The 26620-nt window shown below is 35.0% G+C and overlaps 1 protein-coding gene across 1 annotated transcript in view; it reads left to right on the top strand.

Annotated features, from left to right (window-relative positions):
- The first annotated feature begins 1026 nt into the window (after positions 1 to 1026).
- spdi (sperm antigen with calponin homology and coiled-coil domains split discs) overlaps positions 1027 to 26620 on the top strand; it is a 93823-nt gene continuing 68229 nt past the window's right edge. The window contains exons 1-3 of the mRNA XM_075363309.1: positions 1027 to 2010; positions 10097 to 10249; positions 26151 to 26260. Coding sequence (XP_075219424.1) covers positions 1621 to 2010; positions 10097 to 10249; positions 26151 to 26260 — 653 coding nt within the window. The 5' untranslated portion in view covers positions 1027 to 1620. The remainder of the gene's footprint in view (positions 2011 to 10096; positions 10250 to 26150; positions 26261 to 26620) is intronic.

Here is a 26620-nt window from a genome sequence, read left to right as displayed (position 1 = left end):
GATGAAGTGCATCAACCAGTCAGTCATACGACTGATGATAGAAACAGAAGGAAAAAAGTAAACTTTATACTTTCCAATTACAACAAAGATGAGGGCCTAAAAAGGTAATTTTACGAAATTATCACTTTGTTCATCAGGTTACCGGGCATAAATAATTTGACTTGTAGCTTCAGTCAGATTTTAAAAGTTTATTAGGTTTTATGATTCAACTTCGCGAAATAATTTATCATCTAAATTAATACGTTCAATTTCATTCCTGAAAATATTTTAAAAACCGCAAAAATAAAATAAAAAATATATTTTTTGTTAATGGTGTACGACAGCTCTTGAAAATGCAGGCAGAAATAACGGAACATGAAGTTGACAACAGTAGTCTTGATCTGTGCCGGTGACTACTTCCAAAAGATTTTTCTCACTTTTGAAGGAGTAGGGGAAATTTTTACCTGTTTTCCGTTAAAAACACAATTTCTTTTTGGGTCATGTCATAGAACTTATTTATAAGCTACTTTTCCAGGACTACTATTTGTAGTAACATTAAAAAAAACTGTTTTATGTATTTTAAAAACTTGTTCGGTCGAGGTCATGAGATCAGTGTTTTTACTTTCCTCCTCGTTAGAGTATGTAAATTTTTTCCTTGTTGAAACGATTCAATAGATAAAAATCACTTTGAAACAAACGGGCAAATAATAAAAAAATATAAATAAATGGGTCCGGAGTCGAGGCAAAATCTAATTAGGTAAGGGATCTGAGTTCTTTAGTTACCGGTTCAGATTCATCTGATTTCTACGAATAGAAATCACTAGTACTTATTCGCAACGCAACGCAGCTCTGCCTTTATGAACACTGAATAAAATCTCTGCCGAACTGAAATTATTGTTGTCCACGTTAGATTGCGCTTCAAATAAGATTACCGGCTGGCACAATAATGAATGTGGCAACATAGCAACTTCGATAACGGTGTCTAGTCTGCGCTGTCTTCCAGTGAACAGCTGTATCATCACCTTCTTGTGTGTGTGTGTTATAGCCGCCGCTGCGTGTAAGGTCTTGCCCTACTCGTTCGGCCAGTCGATGCTGCGGCCGCGTTTAGTGTCTTGAGTAATTTTATTACTGTTTCGTCAAGATATAAGCTTTATTGTGTTTAGTGCGAAAAGGTTGTATAGAAAAATAGTTTTTAAGAATTAAATTATTTAAACAGAGATGGTAAATGCAGTTAATCCGTAAGAATCGGTTTTATGTATGTATTTAACATTCTTTTGTCATCTAACGTTAAACGGATTTGTTTCAAAAGTTTGCGGATGTTTAAAATGTGACGATGAGGTCACTCGTGGTTAGTTTTATTTTGTACTTTAGATTTTCATTGTTCTCTTTCAGAAAATTTTGTTGACTGTTCGTGTTTGAATAAACTGATAACGCCTGATATCTTTTGAATGACAATGCGTGTGTGCTAAGGTGCGGTCGGGCTTGACAACCGCGTTATTTTTGTCATTCGTTGTTGTTGAACTGGTTTCTCATGCGTCGGATTGCATTCCAATGTTTGTGCTGTTACCGAGTTGAAATGCAGAATTCAAAGGCTTTTTCTTACAGTTTTGTTTAGTTTTGGTCATTATAATTTTTTTTACAATGATGAAATTTAAATCCTTGTTTCGTAGAGGACATGCAGGTTCTTCGTCTAGTACTGTCAAGCGTCCACTCCGTGGGGAAAACAGTAGCAGCCATATTGGTGTATCAGCTGTTTCGAACAATAACGAATCCTTAATGCGGCCGGCGGCGTCTGTTTGCAGTCTGGACACTAAACATCACAAAATTAATTCGTTATCGCCGCAGAAACGAAAGCCTCGACCGTCTGGTGTTGCTGCGGATTCAAACTCTTTAAAAAAAATGGATGATGATGCCTTTAAAATACAGCGAGAACAGGCTGCTCAGGATAAAAAAACCGAATTGGAGGAAGAGCTTGTACGATGTCAGTGTGAAATTGAAACCCTACGAATGGAACTCGCCAAAATGAAAAAGGTATCTGTTGTTAATAGTATTATTAGTATTGAACATTAAAGTAGGCTAATGTCGCACTTGTTCATAGAATTTTTTACTAGGTTACTTATTGATTTGTAAAGGCTGTTTATGTTTTTATTTATTATTTTTTTATTGTTGTTAGTTTACTTAGAGAGTCAAATTTGTTTTTATCATTACATAGCTTTCTATTTTTAAGATTGAGATAATGTCAGTGCAATATTTTTAAAACCCTAACCTATATTATTGTTGTTTTAAAGCTATTGCTTCTGCATTGAGATGAATCTTTCTCGGTTAATGAAGTAGATTTATTTTGGTTTTATGGCTTCTTTGTAGTTATAATTTATTTTATATTTATGGTTTTCATAATAAAATGTTCACAGTATGTATTATTTGTTATTTTGAAACTTGCTTCTTGGGTTTAGTCTATCTAATATTTACAATAACAGTGAATTACTGTAATTTCTTTCTTATTAAATGTTCGGTTTCATGTTGTTGGTGTATTACTTTATAGTGAATTTTAGTGACAGTTTGTTGATAAATGTTTTTATTTCTGTTTGTAATAAATAGTTTTGTTTATAATATTGGCTTGCTTTGTTGGTTGAATTTAAATTAAAATTTTTGTGTTTGTAGAAAGGTTTGTTGTTTGTATTAGATGAGTTTGGATGTTTATTTTAATGTAAGTTTTGAATTTATTGTAATGTATTGTTCATATTAGCAGAGGATGAGTTTTAAATTTGCTAGAAAAAGAAGATATACCTTGATAAGAGTATAAGTGTGATTATTGGTTTTGAATGAATATTAGGTTTTGTGTGTTTATAGATTTGAGATCAAGTGCAAGAGCATTTATAATCATAATCTTATCCTGGAAAAAACTAACTTAAGTGCTATAACAAAGTTCTCTGTATAACTTTTTTTATTGAAGAAATTAAATTCAGAAGTCTGCTAGTAATTGTATCAGTTGAATAAAATATTTTACTTAAGTTTATTTATACTGGGGGTTACAAATTATATACTGGGGTATAGATTCAAAAGAGGATATACAAAGACTAATTTTTGTTTGAGATTATTAAATGTATGATTAATTATTTATAATTTATCATAAAGTGTTATTGACTAAACTCAACACTTTTGATAGCAACACAACACTTATATTTCACTAGATTATAACTAGTGATACTAAATAATTGTATTTATTAGTAGATAGCAATATTGTTTGGTTTATTTAAGTTGGTTCATTTATTACAGAGATATTCAATATGCCCAAGCCTAGTATTTATTTGTTAAAAAGATTTGAGGTTATGTTCTGGTTTAAACTGTTTTTGTTTCATCTGTTTTATATTGTTTGGCTTAGATAAAAATACCTTTTTATTTTTTTTGTTGCTTTTTTTGGCCAACATTTTATGCATTGATTGTTTTTTGTTTGACTTTTAAAATGAAGGATACTGTTCCGATTAAGAATTGTGAATTTTGTGGGATACTGGTTATAGAGGTCTACAATATAATGTATTGCATATTTTTTTTCCTGATTCTTGTTCATTACTTATATGAGACCAATTAATGTAAACAGAATGTTGTATAAAAAAACAAAACATTATAAATCAATTTAGTGAATCTATAGGAATTTGGTTCCAGAATCTTTTTTGAACAGTATGATGTTGATTCTTGTCATTGGTATTGCATGTCATTTGTTGTTAATGGCACTTGTTTTAAAGCAGTTAGAATTCCTATTTTAAACTACAGTTACTTCACTGAATACTATATTGGGAAAAACAGATACACACTTACCTACGGGTTTAAAATACATGTAAACGCTACATACAACATTAAATGCAATCTTTGTAACCATGTCATAGAAACAACACATATATAAAAAAAAAATTGTAATATAAAAACTTTACAATTACTTCATAAAATTCATATACCTAACTCACTTGAACTGTGTAAAATCTATAAATGGTTTGATAAAAAAACGGTGTGCTATATGAACAACACACCTTTGCCCATGTAACAAACTGATTTTCTAACCACTCCATGAAAATTTCCATCAATAACAATGCCATCTGCACCACTATTGAGGAAGTAGTTGTGAACAGATCTAGAAGAATATTTCCTTTTATTTAGAAAGTGAAGTTAATTATAATGTATTAAAAATCTTGTTTTTGATTGAATTAAGATCGTTTCATAGTATAGAATCTATAAGAAGCAGCCAAAATTAATGTAGAATAGAAAGTAATGAAGAAGTTCATCAAACCAGTTCAGTTAATGATACAAAAAGGCTGACTACATGCTATTTTTTTATTCCTGTTTTGATTTTAAAATGATGTTGATATATTCTCAAGCCTTTAATTGCACCATTTTTATTCTGTACAGTGTAGTTATGTATCTTATATTCCTTCTTCTTGTGACATATGTATAGTGTTTCTGGAAAAGAATTATCCATAACAGTTTAAAAGTCCAGTTGATAATAAAGCAGAGGGTAGTGGATTGCATTCGTAATGGGAATTTCATTGCTATTAGGCATGTAGAAAAAAATTATTTTTTCGTGCAGTTATTTAGAATATGGTAAATAACTTTTATGATTTTATTTCATGGAGCATGTTTATTCTTAATTTTTTGAACAGTATTTATTTAATGATAAACATATTAACGTATATGCTTCCTCTCCAAAAATGATAAAAAATGAAAATATTATAATTCCTGTTTGTTTTAGATTTTCTGTTTACAAAAGAAGTTTAAAAACTATTTAACCCGGTATTAATTTTTTTTTAAGTATTTTTTTATTTAATCTATTATGGTTATTGATATTAGTATTTTAATTAAATAAGCCTTTCATTATTTTCATTAAAATTGTATTATATACAAGTTTCTTTTTTAATGATGTTCTAATTAATTAACTTATTTAATTAATATTTAGTATTATCTTCTTTTTATGTATTTATACACCAAGTTAGAGGTGGGTAGTATGTGTACATTCTAGGTAGACTGCTGTGGTTGTGTTCTTGTAATTCAGGAAGAGCTGCTTTGATTTTCATTAAATAGATATCAAATAATTCACCTCGATGAAGTAAGAAAGAGTACATGGTGATTAGAAAGAAAAAAAGATGTATGATGACCATTTTTTTTAAGAGTGGAATTCCAAAAATGGTTTGAGTTTTAAACTGATTTGGTATTTCAAAGCTCAATTTCATTATCACATAAAATTTCTTGAAAGAGGATTTGAAAAATGTACGCCTACTGCATGATGAATTTTACTGAATTGTTATGAATGAAACACATTTAAAAGTTAAAAAATATTTAGTGGAATAATTGTGAAACTGTTACCAGAAGTGATTACTGTTACTTAAAGATCGTTTAATAAACAAATATGTGAATTAATTTGAAGACTGTAATTTAAAATGAATAAAGTTAAATAGCAAAAGATTTTTAGTAAAATACTTTGAAATAAGTACTGAAAATAAAGCAAAAGAAAAATATATCCTGTTGTATAAATTAAATTGCATAATAACATAATTTGCTGAACAAAATTATTATTTCATTTGCACTTCAGATATAGTTTTTTTATACCTCTTACAGAATATGCCTTTACAGACTGTGGTTTTGGTATACACAATTGTAAATATAATGTAAAACTAATAATTAGTTTCTTTCCGTAGTTATTTGTAAATTATCCTTTACTATATGACACAGAATTAATGGAAAATCCGTACATTGCATCTGCTTTGCAGATGATATTGTGGTACTGATGGAATCAGCAAGAGGAATGGAGATTATTTTTAAATTATGTATCTAAACTACTAATAAAACTTAAACTGAAAATTAATAAGGAGAAGACAAAGATTATGATTGTAGGAAAAACAAAGGAAGGTACAAAGGTTGATATTAAATTAAACGGTACTGTTGTAGAGAAGGTTGACAATTTTTCTTATTTGGGAAGCATCGTCACTAGCAATAATAAATGTGCCACAAAAGTAAAAAGAAGAATAGCGCTGGCAAAATGAGCTTTCCAGGATAAAAAGAATATACAGTTCGCTAAAACTTATGTCTGGAGTGTTGTAACTTATTGGTGTGAAACATGGATGCTTGGGAAAGCAGAAAAACGAAGACTGGAAGCAATAAAAATGTGGTTTTGGAGGAGAATAACAAGAACAAGCTGGGTGCATTGGAGAAGAAATGATCAAGTGTTAGCAGAAGTGAGTGAGAGGAGGTCTTTGCTAAATGTTATATGAAGAAGAAGAAGAGCGAAATTGATAGGACATGTAATGTGACATGACCAGTTCTTAACGAATAAATTTGAGGGAAGGTTTTGGGTAAAAAACCTAGAGTTAGACCAAGAGCAACCATCATCAATAATGTTAAAGAAGAGATGGGCCTTGGTTCATATAATGACTTGAAGAGAGAGTTGGAGATGAGAGTGACATGGCTAAATCGACAAGGCGTAGCCTTTGGTGAATGATGATGATGATATGACACATAAAAATACAGTCTGCATAGTTGCTCAGTAGTCTTGATTATTTAAGTAATGTCAGTTACATAAATTCAATGCTTGAGTTTGAAAATAAACATCTAACAACACATTATGCGGCTAAAATTTTTGAGCCATATAATCATTTTTATACTAGTATACTTAAAAATGTAACGTAATGTATACTTTAAAAGTGTGAGTTTTATACAAATTAGAGTTTATTTGTAAAAGAATTAAAATAGCATAATGGAGAGTTATATGCAAGGAAAATTAACTAAGGGATGGTTGTTAGACTGTGGCTAGTCTTACTTTTGTTTATAGTGTCTTGCTATTGTTAGTGTTGCAAAAATTTGATCATCTAATGGATTAACTGGCTTTCTTTTAAATACATTTTGAAAAATTGGCTAGCATACATTTATTAGTTCTAATTAATTTGAGTAAATATAAACTGTTGAGTTTAACAGACAAATTGTTTTATAATTTAGTTGTATATATTAGATTCATATAAAGTACTTTTTTGAATTTATTTATATAAAATAAAACATTTTATTTTACATTAGGTAAAAACGCATAAAACTATTTATAAATTTTATATTTACTTAATTATATTTCAAGACATCAATTTTATTAAAGATTACTATTATGTAAATTTACAATTTCATTAATAAAATTTGTTAGAAATATTTTGATCTAATAGAGGTAAAAAAAAATAGTAACTGAAGACAGTTTAATGCTCATGTGATATAGAACTTTGTGTGGGAGGTTGATGTTTGTAGTCTGGCTAATACAAGCGGCAATGTTGGCTTGTTTCAGCTTATGAACTGAACATACAAATTGGTGTATCTTTATTTCAGGTACTTCCTACTTGTAATTCCCTTTTGTTTTTCCAAATTCCTAAGTTTTTCTTTCCAAAGCCCAGACAGAGCAAAATCTTATTGGAAAATGAAAATAATTACAAAGATTATAATGTATTCTAAATACATAGATTAAGATCTTTGATTTGCTACTTCATTAAAGAGTCTTAAAGACAGATTTTATTTGTGAATAAAAATCAGTAATTTTTATTCAAAAATAAAATGCTCGTTTTTCTTATTTTTTTACTTTTATTGATATTTTCTAAGGTTTGAAATTCAATGAGAGAAGAAAGAGTTCTGCAGTCGTGATGCTTATAGGTTCATTTTTATGAAATATGTTACCTTTCAGCTCAGAACAGAAACTTTTAAAATTAAGTTGGTTGCAGCTGGCTGGGACACCCATATAGCAACACATTTGTCTTTGTCAAATATTTTTCCTTAACTTATATTGAAATTTTGAATTAAATATACAAGTTCGAGTATTGGTGTTCATAGTAAAAATGTTAGCATTTTAAAAGTGTAATTATAAAGAAAGAAGATATTTGCTAGTGTGTAGATTAACATTTTAAAAAAAATAATTTTTTTTTGAAACTTTAGTGTGGCATCAAATCAAATATCTTAATTTGTGTATTTAGAATATATCACAATCTTTGTAATTATTTTAATTTTATAGCTGATGTAGTATACAAAATAAACAAATATTTGTTTAAATGTAGTAAAAAAATTGTGTCTTCTCCAAAGAAATTCATCACCCCAAAAAATTAGGAAAGTTTTTCTTAACATCAGAGTAAATTTTTTCCATCAGGGATTTAAATGGGAAAGGTCAGTTTCCTTGGCAGCTTGATTGTGAGTGACCTAATTGATTTAATGAAGGTCCCAGATGTGATTTCTGGATTGACCTGGCATCTTTTTATTGCACAGCTATCATTCACATAAAATGTACATAAAAGTACATGTACATGTACATAAAAGTACCTAGGTAAAATGTAATCAAATCTACATTTTTGATTCTGTGTTCCAGGCTAAATAGCAACTCAGTTAATTTGCATATATATGTGAAATAATTACGTTTTAAAAATACTGAACACCAGATGCAGTGTAATAAGTAAACACACTTAATGTAGCATTTTCAAGAAGTCTTGTCACTAAAATTATTATAAAAAAAATTTGTTGCTAAAAGGGGGTGTTAGGAAAAGGGCAATTGGTTGAGTTTTTAATAGGAAATTTTAATTTTCTTTGTTTTTATTACAAGTTTGTATTTTAAAATAATTTTATGTTGACAGTGAAAGAATTCCTCAAAAACACTACATTGTTCTTTCTTACCTCATTATATTGTAAATTGTGTTTAATATTTTTAATGCATTATAAAAAAATTAATTTAAATGTCAGGAAAACATTTTTGAAAGTGTATTTGGAGCGTAGCTTTATGTGGAAGTGAAACTTGGATGATTGGAGTACCTGAGAAGAAAAGATTCGAAGCTTTTGAAATGTGGTGCTATAGGAGAAAGTTAAAAATCAGATGGGTGGATAAAGTGATAAATGAAGAGGTGTTGCAGCAAATTGATGAAGAAAGAAGCATTTGGAAAATATAGTTAAGAGACACACTTATAGGCCACATATTAAGGCATCCTGGAATAGTCGCTTTAATATTGGAGGGTCAGGTAGAAGGAAAAAATTTGACAGGCAGGCATTGTTTGGAATATGTGAAACAAAGAAGGATGTAGGGGGTATATCGAAATGAAATGACGGGGACTAGGTAGGGAATCTTGGAGAGCTGCATCAAACCAGTCAAATGACTGAAGACAAAAAAAAGCATAATATTACTATTTTAATATAGTGGTATAATTTTTCATAAATTATTAACATTATTATATAATTGTTTAGTTAGTTATATAAAAGAAAGCAACAGTCGCTATATTTTCCTGGAACTGAAAATTAGAAGTGAAATTTTGAAAACTGGCTTCTTGAACGATTTCAGGGTTTGACACTTAATATTGAGTAATAAAATTGAAAATTTTGGATGTATTAAATGATACATTTTTTAGGAGGGAGTGTGAATATTTTCCAAACAATGATTATTTTATCTTTACGATGATGGAACTTCTTGTTTCTGAAGTATGCATATGTAATAATTATAGTACTTTGGTGAGAGCTTGATTTTAGCAACTTTGCTTAAATTTATCACAAAATATTTGTGAGTTATGGGTAAAGTACTTAAAGGTAAAAAAAATTTCCAAATGTATATGATAAGCAATTATACTATTTATACCAACATCTTACTGATTTCCTTTATTCTTTGCGAACAACAAATTTGTGAATCCAGTTTAATAGTTTGCAATTTTATGCTGCTTAAGATATCTAAAACAATTTAAGATCAATTGGTCATATTTAATCATGCATTGAATCTTAAAGTAGCTGTTTATCATTAAATCTTCTTCCTTGCATTGCAGAACTCTTCCTATCAACCATTTGTCTCTTTTTTAATACCATATAAACTGCATTGTCTTGATTAGATTGGTTTTCATGTTCTTATTTTTATACAAATGCTTGGTTTGTGGTATGCATTTTCTTTTTGCATCCTTTATACAAAAAAAAAAAAAAAACAACAGTTCTTTGGTGCAAACATTGCCATTTTTTTCTGCCTTTTTTCGTAACTGTGTTTTAATCCATTTCTTATGATACACATTATTTAAAACTTTCTTTTAATTGCAAGTTTTCATCATATACTTTAATCTTACTAATTAATTTAATTTTTTAATTTTCTTTACAGGAACATTCCAAGGATGAAGCAGCAGTACAAAGTAGTTCTCAGTCGCAGTTAAATGAAGATGCTTACAAGGAGCAGCATCAGTTAATTGGTCTGAATGTTACTTCCAATTCAGCAGCATGTACTATGCTTCCTACTCAACAGCAGTTACCCCTGGTATGTCGATCAAACTACATTGTTCAACTTAAAAGAGGCCCCATCACTTAATCTAGTCTATAAATAATAGTTTATGCAAACGCTTACATAATAATTTATGGAAGTTGTTGAAAATGATGTCCTTCCACTTCTATGCACTTGTCAACATGTTTGACCATGTTCCTGGCTACTTTTGTTAGCTATACCCTGTCTATATCCTGGATGGCATTGATAATGTTTTTCTTAAATTCCTGCAGGGTGTGTGGATTGCACCTATAAACAATTCCTCTTAAGTAACCCCACAGAAATAAGCCTGGACTAGTCAGATCAGGGATCTTGGTGGCCACAATCCTTTAGAAATGATTCTTCCACTGAAAAAATTCTGTAGTTTCTCCCTAGTAGAGCAAGCTGTATGGCAAGTGGCACTGTTCTGTTGCAACCGGCATTCACACTCGTCCTCTGCAGTAAGGCTATGAACTGTTGGATAATTTCTTGGTAGACAGCAGCATTCACAGTTTTTTATTTTTTTAAAAACAAGGGTCCTGTTATTTGTCGCGTGGAAACCACATACCATATGCCTATTTTTTGTGGGTATAGGGGAGATTCAAAGAGAATGTGCAGGTTTTCAGTACCCCAGATCTGGTAGTTCTGACTATTAACATACTCACCAAGGTGAAAACATGCTTCATCTTTGAAAAAATACTTAATTAAAATGCCAGTGGTGCCTCTAATAAGTTCTTGAATCATTGACAGTAGTGAACCCTTTTAGCATAATCAGTATTAGTTAGATCATAGAAAACCTGCATTCAATAAGCATAACATTTTAGGATTCTCCTCACTGCAGTGTTGGCTGAGCTTAGTTAAATGTTCTTTTCCCGGCTTAGTCTCTGCAAAGTTTTATGAGGAGATTTTGTAACTTCTGCCTTAATGTCCTGCATGACCTTTTTTCTTTTTCCTGTTTAGCCTCTGGGAATTAACATTCAGAGGATGAATGGATGATATGTACGAGTGTAAATAAAGTGTAGTTTTTTACGTTCTCAGTTCGACCATTCCTGAGATGTGTGGTTAATTGAAACTCAACCACCAAAGAACACCAGTATCCACAATCTAGTATTCAAATACATATAAAAGTAACTGCCTTTACTAGGACTTACTAGGACTTGAACGCTGGAACTCTGGACTTCCAAATCAGCTGATTTGGGAAGACACGTTCACCACTAGATGAACGCAATGGGTTGTCCTGCATGATCTGCATTGTTAGAACTGACCTGTGTCTGGCATATTGGCAGAATTCTAGTGTCACACTGAACCTGTTTCACAAAAGTTTTTAACTAACTTCTGAATGAAATTTTTCACTGGGGCTTCCTTTTCAAATTTCTCCTTGAACTTTCACAGACACACAACATGAGACTTCATCTTTAAATAAGTTTCCATCGTGAATTCACATTCTTCAACAGTTAACCGCATTTTAACAAATAACGCACAATTATGCAATCTTGTTCAAAAGCCGGTACTCGACTCAGACTGGCAGTACTCAAATGTACAGACAATAAACAGTCCACCCCATTCCACCACCAGTATATCAACATCTTCCACATTATTTTACCATCTCGCATCAATATATGCATTTTAACAAAAATATGTATTTAATATAAACTACTGAATGGTGGGGGACTCTTTTAAGTTGAACATCCTGTATTATAACATTTTTAATTTTGTAAGATGTCTTTGTTGGTCAACGGTGAGGACTATATGAAAGTTAATTTTTTAATGATATCAAAATTAATGAGCATTTTTATGTACACCACAGTGATTTTGATTGCTTTTGCAGAGTCTTTTTTTGTAACGCTAATCCTGTTTTATACTACAATTCCAATTGAAATTATTACTTGTGGTTTATTTTGGCCAGGAAGACACATTTTTAGGATGTGGTTAAAAATTGTATTAAATTTTAATTATTTATTTATTTATTTAGTATACTGTATTTTAGTGTGTAAATTTCAGCCAAATGTGTTCAGATGTTTTTTTGTAGAATATCTTGGTTTTGTATGTCATTATATTGCGATTTTTGTATGAAGTAATTTGGTTATGCTAGTGTAGGATGCTGTTTTTATGATGTTTATTGTATCTTTGAAGATATAACCAACTGTCTAGAATTTAATGTAATTTAAGTGTAGTATATTTATATCTTGAGCATTGTGTTTGCTTTGTGAGTGTGTTTTTTGTACAACAGGTTTTTCTGAAAGGTACAGTGATTAATTTTTATGAGTTAAAAGAAAATTTAATTCATGGCATAAATTAATATTAATCTCATTTCTAACTTGTATGTCCTGAATTTTATAACTAGTTTAGCAAATTGCATTCTAGCAGCAGTATATAATTATCTAAAACATTAATTTTTTACATTGCTTTAGTTTTTTTTTCAATGCTAAGTACTTTTACAGAGATCTTTACATCATTCTGCTTTATCAAAATGTTTTCTTATAAAATTTATTTATTATTGTAAATAATAGTTTTATTAAATCACTAGCAGACCCGGCAACGCTTATCTGTTGCTAGATTGGAGTATATATATAAAACGAACACAATTGAAAGTTTGATAAAACTTTAACAAAATGAACATTATGGAACTTACAAAATCTACCCTTTTCCCCTTTCCTTGTCCCCATTAACATTTTTACCATATTCCTATTTTCTCTCCCCCATTTCCCCTTCCCTACCCCTTTCACAGTTTCCCCTGTTCCTCTACTTCCCTTCCCTGATTTATCTTTCCACTATTTCCATTTCCCCCATCCTCTTTTTCCCTTTTCTTTTTCCTTCCCCCTTTCCATTTCTATTATTTCCCTTTCTCTTTTTACCTTCTTCCTTTTACCTTTTTTGATTTTTCTCTTTCTCCCTTTTTCCCTGCATTTAAATCGGTCCAGTAGTTTTTTTTAGTCTATAGTGGACACACATATCAGAAACATTGAAATGGAATCATTAAATATTTAGAATAGCGTGTGTGCTTTTACATCCAACAGTTAGTGCTGTTTTTTTTTTAAAAAAAGCATGTTTTTACCTGTCACAGGTATGACATCTTAGGTATATAAATAGTAGGTATATTAAAACACGTACGTATTCGAATGCAACATTGTGTAAAAATTTCAAAGCAATTGGTGAAGAACTTTCAGAGATTTAAGATTTTGAACAAACAAACATTTACATTTTTATTTATGTAGATCTGTATATAAAACTTCTGATATAGCACAGATCTCTCCTGAAGTTCTTATTACAGAAGTAAAAACAAATATAATTGGTTAAAAGAATGTATTTATGTTGTTAGTGTGCTATATTCTTTCCTTTTGTTATTGCTATTTTTCGTTTATTGTTTATAGAAGCGATTCATTGACGACTGTATATATTAGTGTGATCTTTTCATTTTGAGTTCTTCAGGTTACAGATAAAGTTGGTCTTAAATACATTTTTATTTCTACTTTAATGTAATGTGTAACAACATTGTGGAACATTGAAGTTGCTTTACTGTGAAAATGGCCAGTAATATTTTCATCAAATTTTTTGTAAAATGTAATTTAATGTAATTGCTGTTTTCTTTTGTGCGGTGGACCATAGTATTAACAACTACTTAGATATTCTACTATCAGACAAAAAAAGAATTGCATTTTTAAACACTTTATGACATAAATCAAAATATTCAACAATAATATACTTGATGAATATGCTTTAAATTTAGTAAAGTTTACAACTGTATTCTCAATAAAGTTTCTCTTTTTAATAGCAAATTAAAAAAAACTGCCAGCAATAAATTTTGTTCAAAGTACATTGCAAACCTGCAGAGCTAGTATCAACAAGAGAGGTTGTTGAGAGTATTAAAAGTGTTTTGTAATTTAAAAAAATATATGTATATATATTTTGTATATAAATATTTGTATATATCTATATAGATCTATTTTATTTTTGTACTTACATGGCTGTCAAAAGACTACACTATTATGATGCATTTTGCATTAAAGTCACTTTGTTACAGTTTACATCCTGAAGGTTGTTTTTTTCCAGTGAGTCGGAGGATCCCCATTTATGGGCAAAGTTTCGGGCTCGCTAACAGGTTCTGCAAGGTGTTATAAGAAGTGTATGTGTGTCTGCGCCCTACAACTAAACCTCCTATCTCACCATCATATCTCTCGGGGCCGATCATATCTCTAGGTCTTTGTATGGTTAGTCTACGGTCCTAACCTTGGTCTCCTTGCAGCGAATAATACTGCAGACTAAACCAGCGATAGATTCTCGGGATCTCTCGTCCTGTAGCATCTTCCATATGATGCTGTCTGGTGTTAGTGTACCTAAGTGTCGAAGGTTGCTTCTTAGGGTTTCCATCTCAGACAGTGAAAGACTGTGTGTTCGGTGTCATCGAGATCACCACAGTATATGCACGAGTCTTCTTCCGATCTGTGCAGGTACTTACAGAAACAGCCGTGGCTCGTCAAGAATTGACTGAGCTGGTAACCGAGCTCACCAAACCCCCTCAGGAAACACGGCCTAAGCTCTCTAATCAGGTGACGAATCCATGCTCCAGTCACGGCCGCATTCCAGCATGCTTACCATCGTTGTAGGAGGTGGTCATATGCCTCTCCTCTATTAGTGTTGGAATACGTTTCACATCACATCTTGGTGAGCAGATCGATGGGTGGTGTACCTGCCAAAATAAATGCTGCCTCTGCAGAGACAGTTCTGTACGCAGAATATACCCTTAGCACCATGGGTTTCTGGACACTTTCCAGCAGGCATCTGTTCCTTGCCACACTCAAGGCTTTATGCCAAATAGGAATCCCATATAGCAGAATTGAGTCATATACATGTGAGTAAATCCTGCATTTGGAGGATTTGGGCCCTCCATTGTTGCCAAGCAGTTTACTCAGGCCCGGGACGATCCTCTCCACCCGCCTAGCGACTTGACCAATGTGTACTGTGAAGGAACGCTGCTGGTCAAGCCAGAATCCCAGATATTTCACTTCATTCTCAGGAACCACAGGATGTCCATTAACCATGAAACATATCGGCTTCAGCCGCCTTCTGCCAGCCATTACTACCACTTTGGTCTTCAAGAGGGCCAAGCTAAGGCCCTGTTTTGCAAGCCACTTGTCAGCTATGACCATTGCTCTATTCACCTTCATGACTACATTTGCCTCACTCCTGGCGACAATGACTAACGCCAGGTCGTTGGCAAGTGCAATGGGACAGACACCCTCCAGGTATGACAGACCCAACACACCGTTATATACGAGGCTCCACAGAGTAGGCCCAACAGCTAAGCCCTGCAGAACCTCGCATTGAACATCAAAAAACATCTTTTGCTTGTCCAACTCATAGACCACTTCCCTGTGTTGAAAATACCGTTGCAATATCCTCCTAAGGTAAGGTGATATTCCTTTGTTCTTAAGCGCCTCAAAAATGGCCATCCAACTCAGAGTTAAAAGCATTTTGGATGTCCAGGAGGATCACCGCAGGAATTTTCTGGACTGCCAAGTTCCGTTTGCCGCCCGCTTCGCCAAGCACATGATGTGATTGGCGGCAATCATAGAACAACCCGATTTGAATCCATATTGTCTTTCATTCAGGTCACCTCTGGCTTCCAACTCTAGCTGTAGCTTCTTGACCAGTAGCCTCTCAAACAACTTAGAAAAGTTGTTAAGCAGGCACAGCAGTCTGTAGGAGGCAGGGTCCTCAAGGCCACCAGATTTCTTGATGAAGGTGAGTCTTGAGAATTTCCACTCTCGAGGTATGTAGTCATATGCTAACATATGATTCATCGCATCCAAGATGGGAGTGGGTGCAACCCTGGCCACGATTCCAACCACCTAGACTGGAATTCTGCCTGGCCTCACAAGGCAGCAGTTCATGGAGTTAAAAAGAGGAAGCTTGTCTGCAACAATTTCCTCACAAGGGGGGTCGACTGCTCTAGAGCAAGGTACTCATGAGGTCCGTCACTTGTACCGCTGTGAGCGAAGGGAGATGATGTCCAAGATGCCCCATGATGATTCTGAAGCCATCCCTCTACAAGTTACGATCAATCTTGTTACACAGTAATCTCCATGCGTCTTGTTTTGGTCCTCTTGTTTGTTTATTTATAATGACATCAGCTGGCCATATATTCATCTTGAGCACAGTTGATATAATTTAATTGATCACGTCTGGCTGCTCTCTGGTATGCTTGGCGCAGGGCTTGGAATCTCCTAAGCGTCTTCAACTGAGGAGACCACCAGTATGAACTGTGGTTAGTAGTGCAAGATACCGTAACCCCAGCCCCTTGCACTCTTACAAAACGACCTCTGAAAGGACCCGCGGTGTCGAACACTGGTAAGACTTTCTGCCATGGATTCCTCGAGTCTGATGCAGCCAGGTTTCGAGACTCTCTTGGGTACTTGGATGGTGCCTGAAAGCTCGATCTGAATAAGTAAGTGGTCACTTAAACTCTTCGCATCCAAGGTCTGCCAAGAGGTAAAGGAATCAACAAGTGAGGAGCTCATGATGGTTAAGTCTAAGCAGGATTGAGCATTTCTCCTACAGAAGGTATATTCATCAATGTTGACACATCAGATCATGCGCATTGACCAGCTAACTAAGGTGAGCACCAAGGAGATTTCGCTGCATGCCTGCCAGGCTAGAAGATTTGGCATTAAAGTCACCCATAATGAGGAGCCTCCGCCCTTGGAAGCCAGCCACGTGATCAAACAGTAGATTTAGGAAATTCAGATAAACTTCCATATCACTATTGGGGGAGTGGTAGCATGAAAAGATTACCACTTCCCCCAGACTGGCCTATACAAAGCCCTTGCCCCGTCTGGAATCAACCAGCGAGATGCTCACCGCTGGATATTCTAGGCAGGAGTTGATAACTGTTGATGAGCCATTTGTCCCCAGAGACAAATGGCTCATCAACAGTTATCTGTGATGAGCTCATATACTGGCTATCTGTGAGCACAACAGGGGTTGTGCTCACAGATAGCCAGTTAATCAGCTCCAAGCTGCTGGGACAACTGTCAAGAATTGTCGATGACCTGTTGACACCAATTAGCATTGAGTTGGAGTATCCTCATGCTTGTTTAGTACAGGTGCCATTCAGTGACCTGTGGTCCTACGAACCGCACCATATACAAGAGATGCTTTCTCTACACTGTTGTCTCCGGTGCCCGGCTTGCTGCAGGTGAAGCACAGGCCAGAACGGTCGGTACCAGAGCATCAGCATGAAAAATGACCTCCCAGCACCTTTAGCATCTGATTTCCTCCTCTCATATGATGGCCTGACACTGCACCTACCCGATGCGTACCCTTTTTTCGATTAGTTTCCGGGCTGCACGTAGAGGCATAATCAAGGTGGCCTTCTGAGTAGCACTGAAGGTAGTGCGCAGGGAAGTTAGCCTAACCTCCTCGCCCGCTCCCAGAATAGCCATAGTACAATCCTTCACCATTTGCTTGTCGGTTGTGAATGTCTATGTCACTAACATGGACCACTGTGTGCTGATTAGATAAGTAAATATCTAAAAATCTTTATTGAAGCTTACATACTTATTAGTCTGTATGTCCTCTGTTGGTCTCACTTGCACTCATTAATATTATGTAATGAGATCTTAACGATGTCTGAAACAGCCTTGTGTTGAATTCTAAGTCATTTAACACTGCTGAGGTGAGCAAAGTTGCCTGAGGTTATTTATTTTTATTTCTCTCTTGGATTGCAATACTGCTGCGTTACAATCTTAATACTGCATGGATGATAATGAATCATCTTTGCTGCTGTGTGAACTCATTTTCTGCTTTAGTGTCACTTTTGGGCTATCTTATTTCCAATTAATAAACATTACATTATTTTCATTATCCCTAAATGTTTTGGCATGAGTCTGATCTGAGTTTGGTCGCTTGAGGGTGGGTCAGATTTATTGAATTATCATTTGCTTAGTTAGCCATCATTTACTGAAACATGCAACAGTAATTGTGTGTGTCTGTTAGTTATAGAATATAATATTACCATGACAGTATTGCTTGTCATTGGTATTGTAGATCCAGCAGTGTTTATTCTAAATGTTGCCTATTCTATAGTTTGTATATTTTGAGGTATGGTAGATTGTTAACCGATTCAGTCTGACTGATATAGTTAAAAAAAGTTTGTTAAATTGATAGGTTACTTTCAAAAAATAAGTGCAACAAGAAGCAATGTTTAATAAATTTCTAGCTCAGAAGTAAATTATAATTCAGCCGATGAAAGAACAGGTATTATGTTGTAACACTGAACTGCCAGCAAGTGAAGAAATGGTTGTGTTTGGTCCAGTGCATTGCATTCTGTAATTTTTAAATTAATTTCACTTATTTCCTGTTAATTCATCAACTTTTAATTAAGAAAGTAATTGCTAAAATAAATTAATTCAGTTTTCATATTTGGATATTATCTTATTCCGAAGCTATATATTTTTTTGTGAAGTAATATTATAAAATCATTGAAAATTAATAAATTTTTTTTTTTTTTTTTAGTAAAACTAACATTTAATATAACATAGAGGAATATTACACAAAACATGATCTTCCATTTGAATGATATGCATAATTATATTTCTTTTATTGTATAAAACTATGGTGTATGAAAAACTAAAATATTTGGATGCAACAGAGTAAGTTAATTTATTTATTTGCTTGACAATCGAAACAAAAAATAACTTTATAGATGTAGCTTTGTCTTATAAATAACTGTTATTTAAATAGAAATGTTATTAAATTCCTTTTTTTTGTTGTTGTAATATTGAGTATACGAGGACTGTAAATAAAGAAATAAGACTGGTTCAGAAAAACTTATTATTTTCAATCCTGTTATACATAGACTCTTATCACCTTTGAAACAGTTCTCTTGGGAAGCCACGCAACACTTCAAATGGTTTTCCCACCATTTATAGCAGTGCTGGAACTCAGAAACCAAATATCCTTCAGATGGTCGGTTACATTTTTTTTCATGTTTAGTACTGTTCCAAAATGGTGTCCTTTGAGGTGTTTTTTTTAGTCGGGAACAGGAAAACATTGCAGGGATTCAAGTCAGGTAAATAAGGTGGTTGAAGAACTACAGGAATGTTTTTTGTTGTTAAAAACTCATTAACTGAGAGTGCAGTGTGACAAGGTGCATTGTCATGATGCAGCATCCAGTTGTCTTTGATGGCTGGTCTCATGCAGGCAACTCTTTTCCACAGTCTTTCAAGAATTTCTTGGTAAACATGTTGATTTATAGTCTGTCCTGTAAAACTCCTTATGGACAATGCTATTACTATCGAAGAAACTAATTAGCATGGTTTTCAGTTTTGATTTGCTCATTTTTTGCTTTTTTATGATGTGGTGAGTTTGAAGTGTGCCACTCCTTGGTCTGGCGTTTTGTTTCTGGGTCATAGTTAGATTCATCACCAGTAATAATATTTTTTAGAAAATCAGGATCAGTCCCAATTAGCCTTAGAAGAACACGGCACACTTCCACCCTGTTATTTTTCTATTCAACAGTGAGGTTTTTTGGGACCAGTTTTGCACAAACATTTTTCATGTCCAATTCGTTTGTCAAAATTTGATGGACTGTGGTGCGGTTCAAATTCAATTGTTCTGCAATCATTCTGACAGTTAATTGCCAGTTGTACCGTATCAAGTCTCTGATTTGCTTAACATTGTCACTTTTTGACGTTAACTGTTTTCCAGAGCATGGATCGTCCGCAACTGATTTCCATCCAACTGAAAATGCTTTAAACTACCTAAAAACTTGGCTCCTGACCGAGCATTATCTCCATATGCCCTTTTCAGTTTTGAAAAAGTTTCAGTAGCATCTCACAGAGTTAAACACAAAATGTGATTGCACAACATTGCTCATAATTAGTATCACTCATTTTTGTAATGCACAACAAAAACTCGTTTCACAAAACGTTTGTTTACATCTCACATGACAACAATAGACTAAAAATATTAATACCTAATGCAAATCAGCTGTTCATATAACCATACGTTTACAAGTAACGTTACAGTGTTGCTACTTTGGCTGCCAAAAAAGCTAGTCTCATTACTTTATTTGCAGACCTCGCGTGTTATAGAAAACAAATGGATATTTTAACGCAAGGATAATTCATAGTATGATTACTCATAATGAAATTATTTTTATATGATTAACAGGGTTCTCAAATTATTATTATGTAAGTTAGTGAAACTACTTAAAAAAAAATTGTTGAAAAGTCCATATTATGCAACAAATATAACAGTAGCAAATTGGATTCTCTTTTAATTAAAATTGTTTTTCTTGTTTTGAAGTTTTACTCCAATCAGCAAACACATTTATCAAAATTAGAATTAAGGGTTGCAGTTGAGCATTACAATAGTGTAGACGTGTTGGCACTCTTACTGGTGGGTGATTGGGAGTGGTATCATCAATTGATATTGACATCCATTGAGCTGATTTAAACTTACTTTCGAAATGGCACTGGATATGACTGAACATACATACTAAAACTGAATGTGTAGAGAAAGTTTTGTGTTTAATTTTAACAAAATATTATTAACTATTGTCTTCATGCTTTTTATTTAAAGTTTTAAAATCGTAAAATTTTATCAGTAGAAATAACAAAACAAACTTTTTGTTGATTTTTAAAATTATAATGATCATATGTAACCCTAAAAATTTAAAATAACTAGTAAATAATATACTGATTTATTAACTTTCTGTTACATAACTATGTTTTAGTACAGTTCTTATGTAGTTTTATTGAACAGCATGACAAAACCTGTGTTATTACTTACAATAATATAATTTTAAAGTATTATTACACCTCAAAATTATTAGGTATGTAATGATTCAGTTGTAAATACTGGAGGTTTTTCTTTCAAAAAATCTTTTGAAACTAATTAGTACCATCTTCTTCAGCAGAGTTACCATATTAATGCTTAACAATAATATCTTAAAATGTTAGAATACCCTTAATTATGCAATCAAATTTATATTTGATTTGTGTTATTAGTTTGTCTAAGTAATATTTGTCCAGTTTGTCTAATGTAATATTTAGTACACTCACTGCACTTTATTATGTATGTTATGTTACTGTTCATCTTGTGTATTTTGTTGTTTAAAAAGTGACATAGAAGCCTTCTTTCCTGAAAATGTTGGTAGTGTTGTATGATTGTTGGTTGGTATATATTAGTGGTCTAGCACTAGGCATGATTTTTTTTTGTTTTAGATGAGTCTGAGAAATGCCATTTATGCACCCCCCATAAATGGGGGAGTGTCGGACTCGCACGGGTTCGGCTAGATGTTATTAAAAGCCTATGTGTACCTGCTCCCTACCGACTAAAACTCATATCTCACCTTTTCTCCTCCTCCGGGGTCGGTCCTGCAGTTTAAGCATTGCGCGGGCCCAGGAGATGCCTTTAGGGTCCAGGGGTCCAGAGACCCATGCTTCATCACCGTCGCCCATCCGCACAAGTGCAGATGCACGACGGCTCCACAGGGGGCTGTCCTTCGCCCCTTCACCTTCAAGTCACTTTCCTCGCCTGAGTCTCAGGTCTTGTGTATGGAACTCTGATTCCTTGCTGGTGATCTTCAGTCCTTTTACTGATCTGGGTCCTGAATCAGGCTCTATCCCATTCTCTAGCTTCTCTCGCTTTAGTTTTCAGGATTCTAGTAGCTAGGTGTACTACCTTGTCCCATTCCGTTCTTCCTGTCAACATGTACAGAACTGTTTCTTCCAGAGAAAGCTAGCTTAGCCCGACATCTTGTCTTACCACATCCCATCGCTGGCATTGGTAGATGGTGTGCTCAACGGTATCCTCAAGATCGCAGTACCTGCGTAGAGGAGACACTCTCCTGCCAAATTGATGCAGGTAGGCTTCAAATTCATCATGTCCAGAAAGGAGCTGGGTTATATAGAAACCTACCTCACCCAGTCCTCTCTGCACCCACACATCTATTCTAGGAATTAATTTACGTGTCCATACACTTGTAGGTGAGGTGTTCCAGGCTTCCTGCCATTCGGCCAGAAGCAAGTCCTTAGACTCAGTCTTAGTCATACCAAGATAAACCCGCCGGAGCATCAGTGCACGCAGCCGCGCTGGGGGAATCCCGGAGATGACCTCAATAGCGTTTCGCGAAACCGTCCGGTATGCGGCCGCAATCTTCAAGCGCAGCACGTCTTTGAAGTGATGATACTTTATCTGCATTCCTTTTCTTTTCAAGGGCCTCTACCCATGCAGGGATGGCATAAAATATGATAGAAGAAGCCACTGTCAGTATTACATGTCGTCTAGAAGCACGAGGACCTCTGTGGTTTACTGAGATTATTAACAACTGTCTCCGCACATGCCAAGGTCTGCTGAAGGTGGACGTTGTACTTTCGGCTCCTCTCCAACCACACACCGAGGTACTTAACGCACCCCGACGTGGGAATACTGGTCTCAGCAACATTAATTTGCATTTCTCGCAAACTTCTCCTGACCAACACTACTACGAAGGTTTTATTAGGTGCTAACTGTAGTCCTCTCACCTCAAGCCAACAACTTATTCGCCAGACTGTATTATTGGCTACCTCCTCCACTTCTGCTTCAGTGTGTCCGGCCATGCGGAGGGCCAAATCATCTGCATATGCAACAAGTTCAACGTCCTCATCAAACTCAAGTTTCAAAAGCGAGGTCCCACAGGAGTGGGTCGAGAACTGACACCTGTGGAACCTCACTAAACACGTCAAAACCAACTCACCATCTTCTGTGGGGGTTTTAAGCCTTCTGCAATGTAGGTAACTGTTAATTATGCCAAGGAGATACTCGCTTATATTCTTCTCTCTCAGGACATCAATAATCGTCAGCCACTGGAGACTACCAAAGGCGTTCCTGATATCTAGGAGGACCACTAATGGGATCCTCCGTCGACGCCCAGGGCCACTACTTCGATCTCTAGCCCATTCAGTTACACGTTTCAATGCGTCAATTGTGGACTTCCCTCTAACAAAGCCATATTGATCAGGTGAAATCCCACCCTTCGTTTCCACCTCGCACCAGAACCTATCAGCGATCAGTCTCTTCAACAGCTTACCCATGGTGCTGAGCAAGCATATTGGACGATATGAGACACCACTCCCAAGCATGTCTCTTTTCTTTGGCACCAGGATCAACCGCACTTCCTTCCAACAAGAAGGAAAGCGACAGCTCTCCAAAGCTGTATTATAGGCGCTCAATATGACCCAAGGATGTCTTGTCACCATTAATTTAATGAGCAATCCAGGGACCTCATCCAACCTCGGACTCTTATCTGCACTAATTCGCTTGGCCACCAGTCTCAGCTCCTCAATGGAGAATCTTTGCTCATGCTCCGGGGCTATCTCATTCCACGCGCCTTCAGCTACTGGGAACAGCTCCTTGACAACCCGAAGTGTTGTCTCTTGAGATAGACGGGGTATGGGAGCGCCAAATTTGTTCATGACAATTTTATATGCACCCCCCCCCCACCACAAGTATTAACGTCCAGGTCTGCTACCAGCTCCGCCCAGGCTTTCACCTTGGCCTCCTTAATGGCCGCACAAAGGGACTTTCTTGCTTGTCGGTATGCAACAAGTAACTCGTCTACATCATTAGAAGCTTTCCTTGTTGCTCTCTGAAGTTTCCTTCTAGCAGCGATTGTAGCTGCTCTCCTGGTAGCAATCTCATCTTTTCTCTTTGCCGGCTCCTCAGGTCGTCCACCTCGACTGTATTCATCACACAGTACCTCCATAAGCCCTTCAGGTGTGATCGTCCAAGCAGGGTCCAACCGATCAGCCACTCTGTCCACAATATGTTTGGCCTGAAGTTCTGAGGGCCGCCACCTTTAACTACGGACAGGAGTTCCCGACTTTCCACACTCTACCGTGAACATAATAGCCAAGTGGTCACTCGCCAGCTCTTCCTCAGAAATCCGCCAGTCCTTGATCCAATGGGCAATCCCATCAGAGGATGCGGTAACATACACAACCGAGCCTCGCCCCCTCCCAACGAAGGTGGGCGAGGACCCAATATTATGCGTCACAAGGCCAGCCGCATTAAACATAGCAGCAAGTATGTAACCTCTTGGAGTAGATCTCATACCGCCTAACTTTCGACTTTCGGAGTTATAATCTTCAGTAAGTACCACAGGTTTCCTAGAACTGTGTATACAGGTCTCCAAGTCATCAATAAATTGCTGAAACCTCTCATTTCCAGAATTTGGGGAGATGTAGCCTGAGACTAGGCTAAAGTCCGCAAGCTCTACCATCACAAAACTATTACATCTAGTAATACGAGATGTCGCATATCTACCGGACACATTGAGAATCGCCGCATCAGAATCTATGTCCACTATCCATGGTAGTGCAGCCACTCTTCTCACATTGGGTTCAGACACCGTAAGGAAATCAACATCTTCGTCTAACGCTGACCTCCAAATGAGATCGTGAGCTATTGTACTGCTGTTGGTGTTGATCTGCATTATTTTCATTTGCGAGAGTGCCGGCAGTCCCTACTCCCAATCCAATGTCTGACCACACCACAAGCAACACATCTGGAGGGCGCAGAGCAATTCACTTTTTGATGAGCCTGACCACCGAAATTATAGCAATTATTACTCCTGTCAGGCCCTTTGCACAGGCGATGTGGCCACCCTCCCAGCATCGGTAGCAATGGGTAGAAGGCCTCCGCAAATCACCTCGGCAGGACTGCCAGCCCACCAGGATACAGGAGCCGGCAGTCAGTTTGGCTGCCTCAGCAGATGACAGCATGCCAAAGGTCTCAATGAGGCAACCCTCACAGTAGTCACCACCCAATTTCTTATTCACGGCCAACAGTACTTCCTCTTCAGTCGCCTCAGCGTCCAAATCTTTTACGTGCACTATCGCCCTCCTGGTTGAGAGTCCTTTATCAATGAACTTGTCGTCACGAGTCTGAGCAGCAATCTTTTCCTTAAGTGGTAAAATGTATTCATATGGGGGGTAAAATATGCGGTCGGGTATGGATCGCGTAGATCCAAGAGGGATTTGGGATTGGGGGTACAGATATGGAGTTATAAGGAAAAGAAGTTCCCCGGCCAAATCAGTAACGCTGTGGGACTTAGAAAAAATTCTGTACTCACCAGCTCAGGAAATTTTTCAAAGTACAGTTTAACTTAGATTATAGTTTTTTAATGTATGTGAGAAATTTATGTCATCATTGTATGTTTCCTTTGCACAGGAGTATGATGTCATTGACATAGTGATACCAGTATCTTGTCTGTTCAGAATACACAAATGCTTTTGAAGTGATGTAGAAATATTTCAGCCACTCACATTAAACTCAATAATGCTGTAACTTGAAAATGAAGCATTTCTAGGCGATTGCTTATTGAAATTCTTTATTTTCACTTGAAGAACATATCCTGAATTCTTTTGTTTCCTTAGGCCATTGGCATCCTTACTTCATATATTAAGATATTCCAGGTGTTGTGAAAGTTTCAGGTTGTAAGGGAATTTTCTTTTTCATATTGCTTTTGAATTTTTTATTTGTATAATATTTGATTGTTAAGATTGGGTTGATTGGTTGAACAGATCTTTGTTTAACAAAGAGTTAGCTGTTTGTATTTTGTACTGAGGGTGTTGATTATTTGCTGTAATATCTTCCTTCCTGATTGTTAGATGCATTATCCTTTATACAATGCAGAAGTGAGAATAACAAATACTAAAATACAAATTTATTATATTTTAACCATTTCAATGGTATATATTATAGATATGGGTTTTACTTCTACAATAAAATCAATATTTTCGATATAGTATTTAAAGATTATCATTGTTTTATTTTGAAATTACTTTAATAAATTAATAGTTTTTGAGATTATTTAAAAACTTATAGCTAAATTTGTATCATAAAGTTTCTGTATGTATTTAAAAAAATTTAGGATCCAGTTGAAACTCCTGATTGGGATAAACATTCCAGTAGCAGTCTTAGTGAGGTTTCTGTTGCTTGCCTTCAAGACAGAATTATGCAAATGGAAGAAACTCATTATAGGTAATTACTTTTATTCATTATACTATTTCTTATTGTTAAATTATAGTAATTTAATCGTGGTATGTATCAAGTTTTTGATAACTAACATTTTAAGACTATTGTTCATTTATTTTTTTTTTGTTACATTTATATATAGTTTTCACAATTATGTAGGTATTTTATTCCTTAGTTGGTGTTTTGTATTTGTTTAGTAAGCAGTTTTAATTAGAAAAATTTGTTTTTTGTGTAAATGTTAATATTTTTAAGGGAATTGTACTTTTTCCTGCAGCAGTATTAATGTATTGTATTAAATTTATATATTTGGATATTTTAGAATTTAATTCATCTAAAGTTTAATAATTTAACTTACAATTTATATTT

This window comes from Lycorma delicatula, chromosome 4, assembly GCF_047948215.1.
Source record: "Lycorma delicatula isolate Av1 chromosome 4, ASM4794821v1, whole genome shotgun sequence".
NCBI lineage: Eukaryota > Metazoa > Arthropoda > Insecta > Hemiptera > Fulgoridae > Lycorma > Lycorma delicatula.
This window is presented reverse-complemented; position numbering and strand designations above follow the sequence as displayed.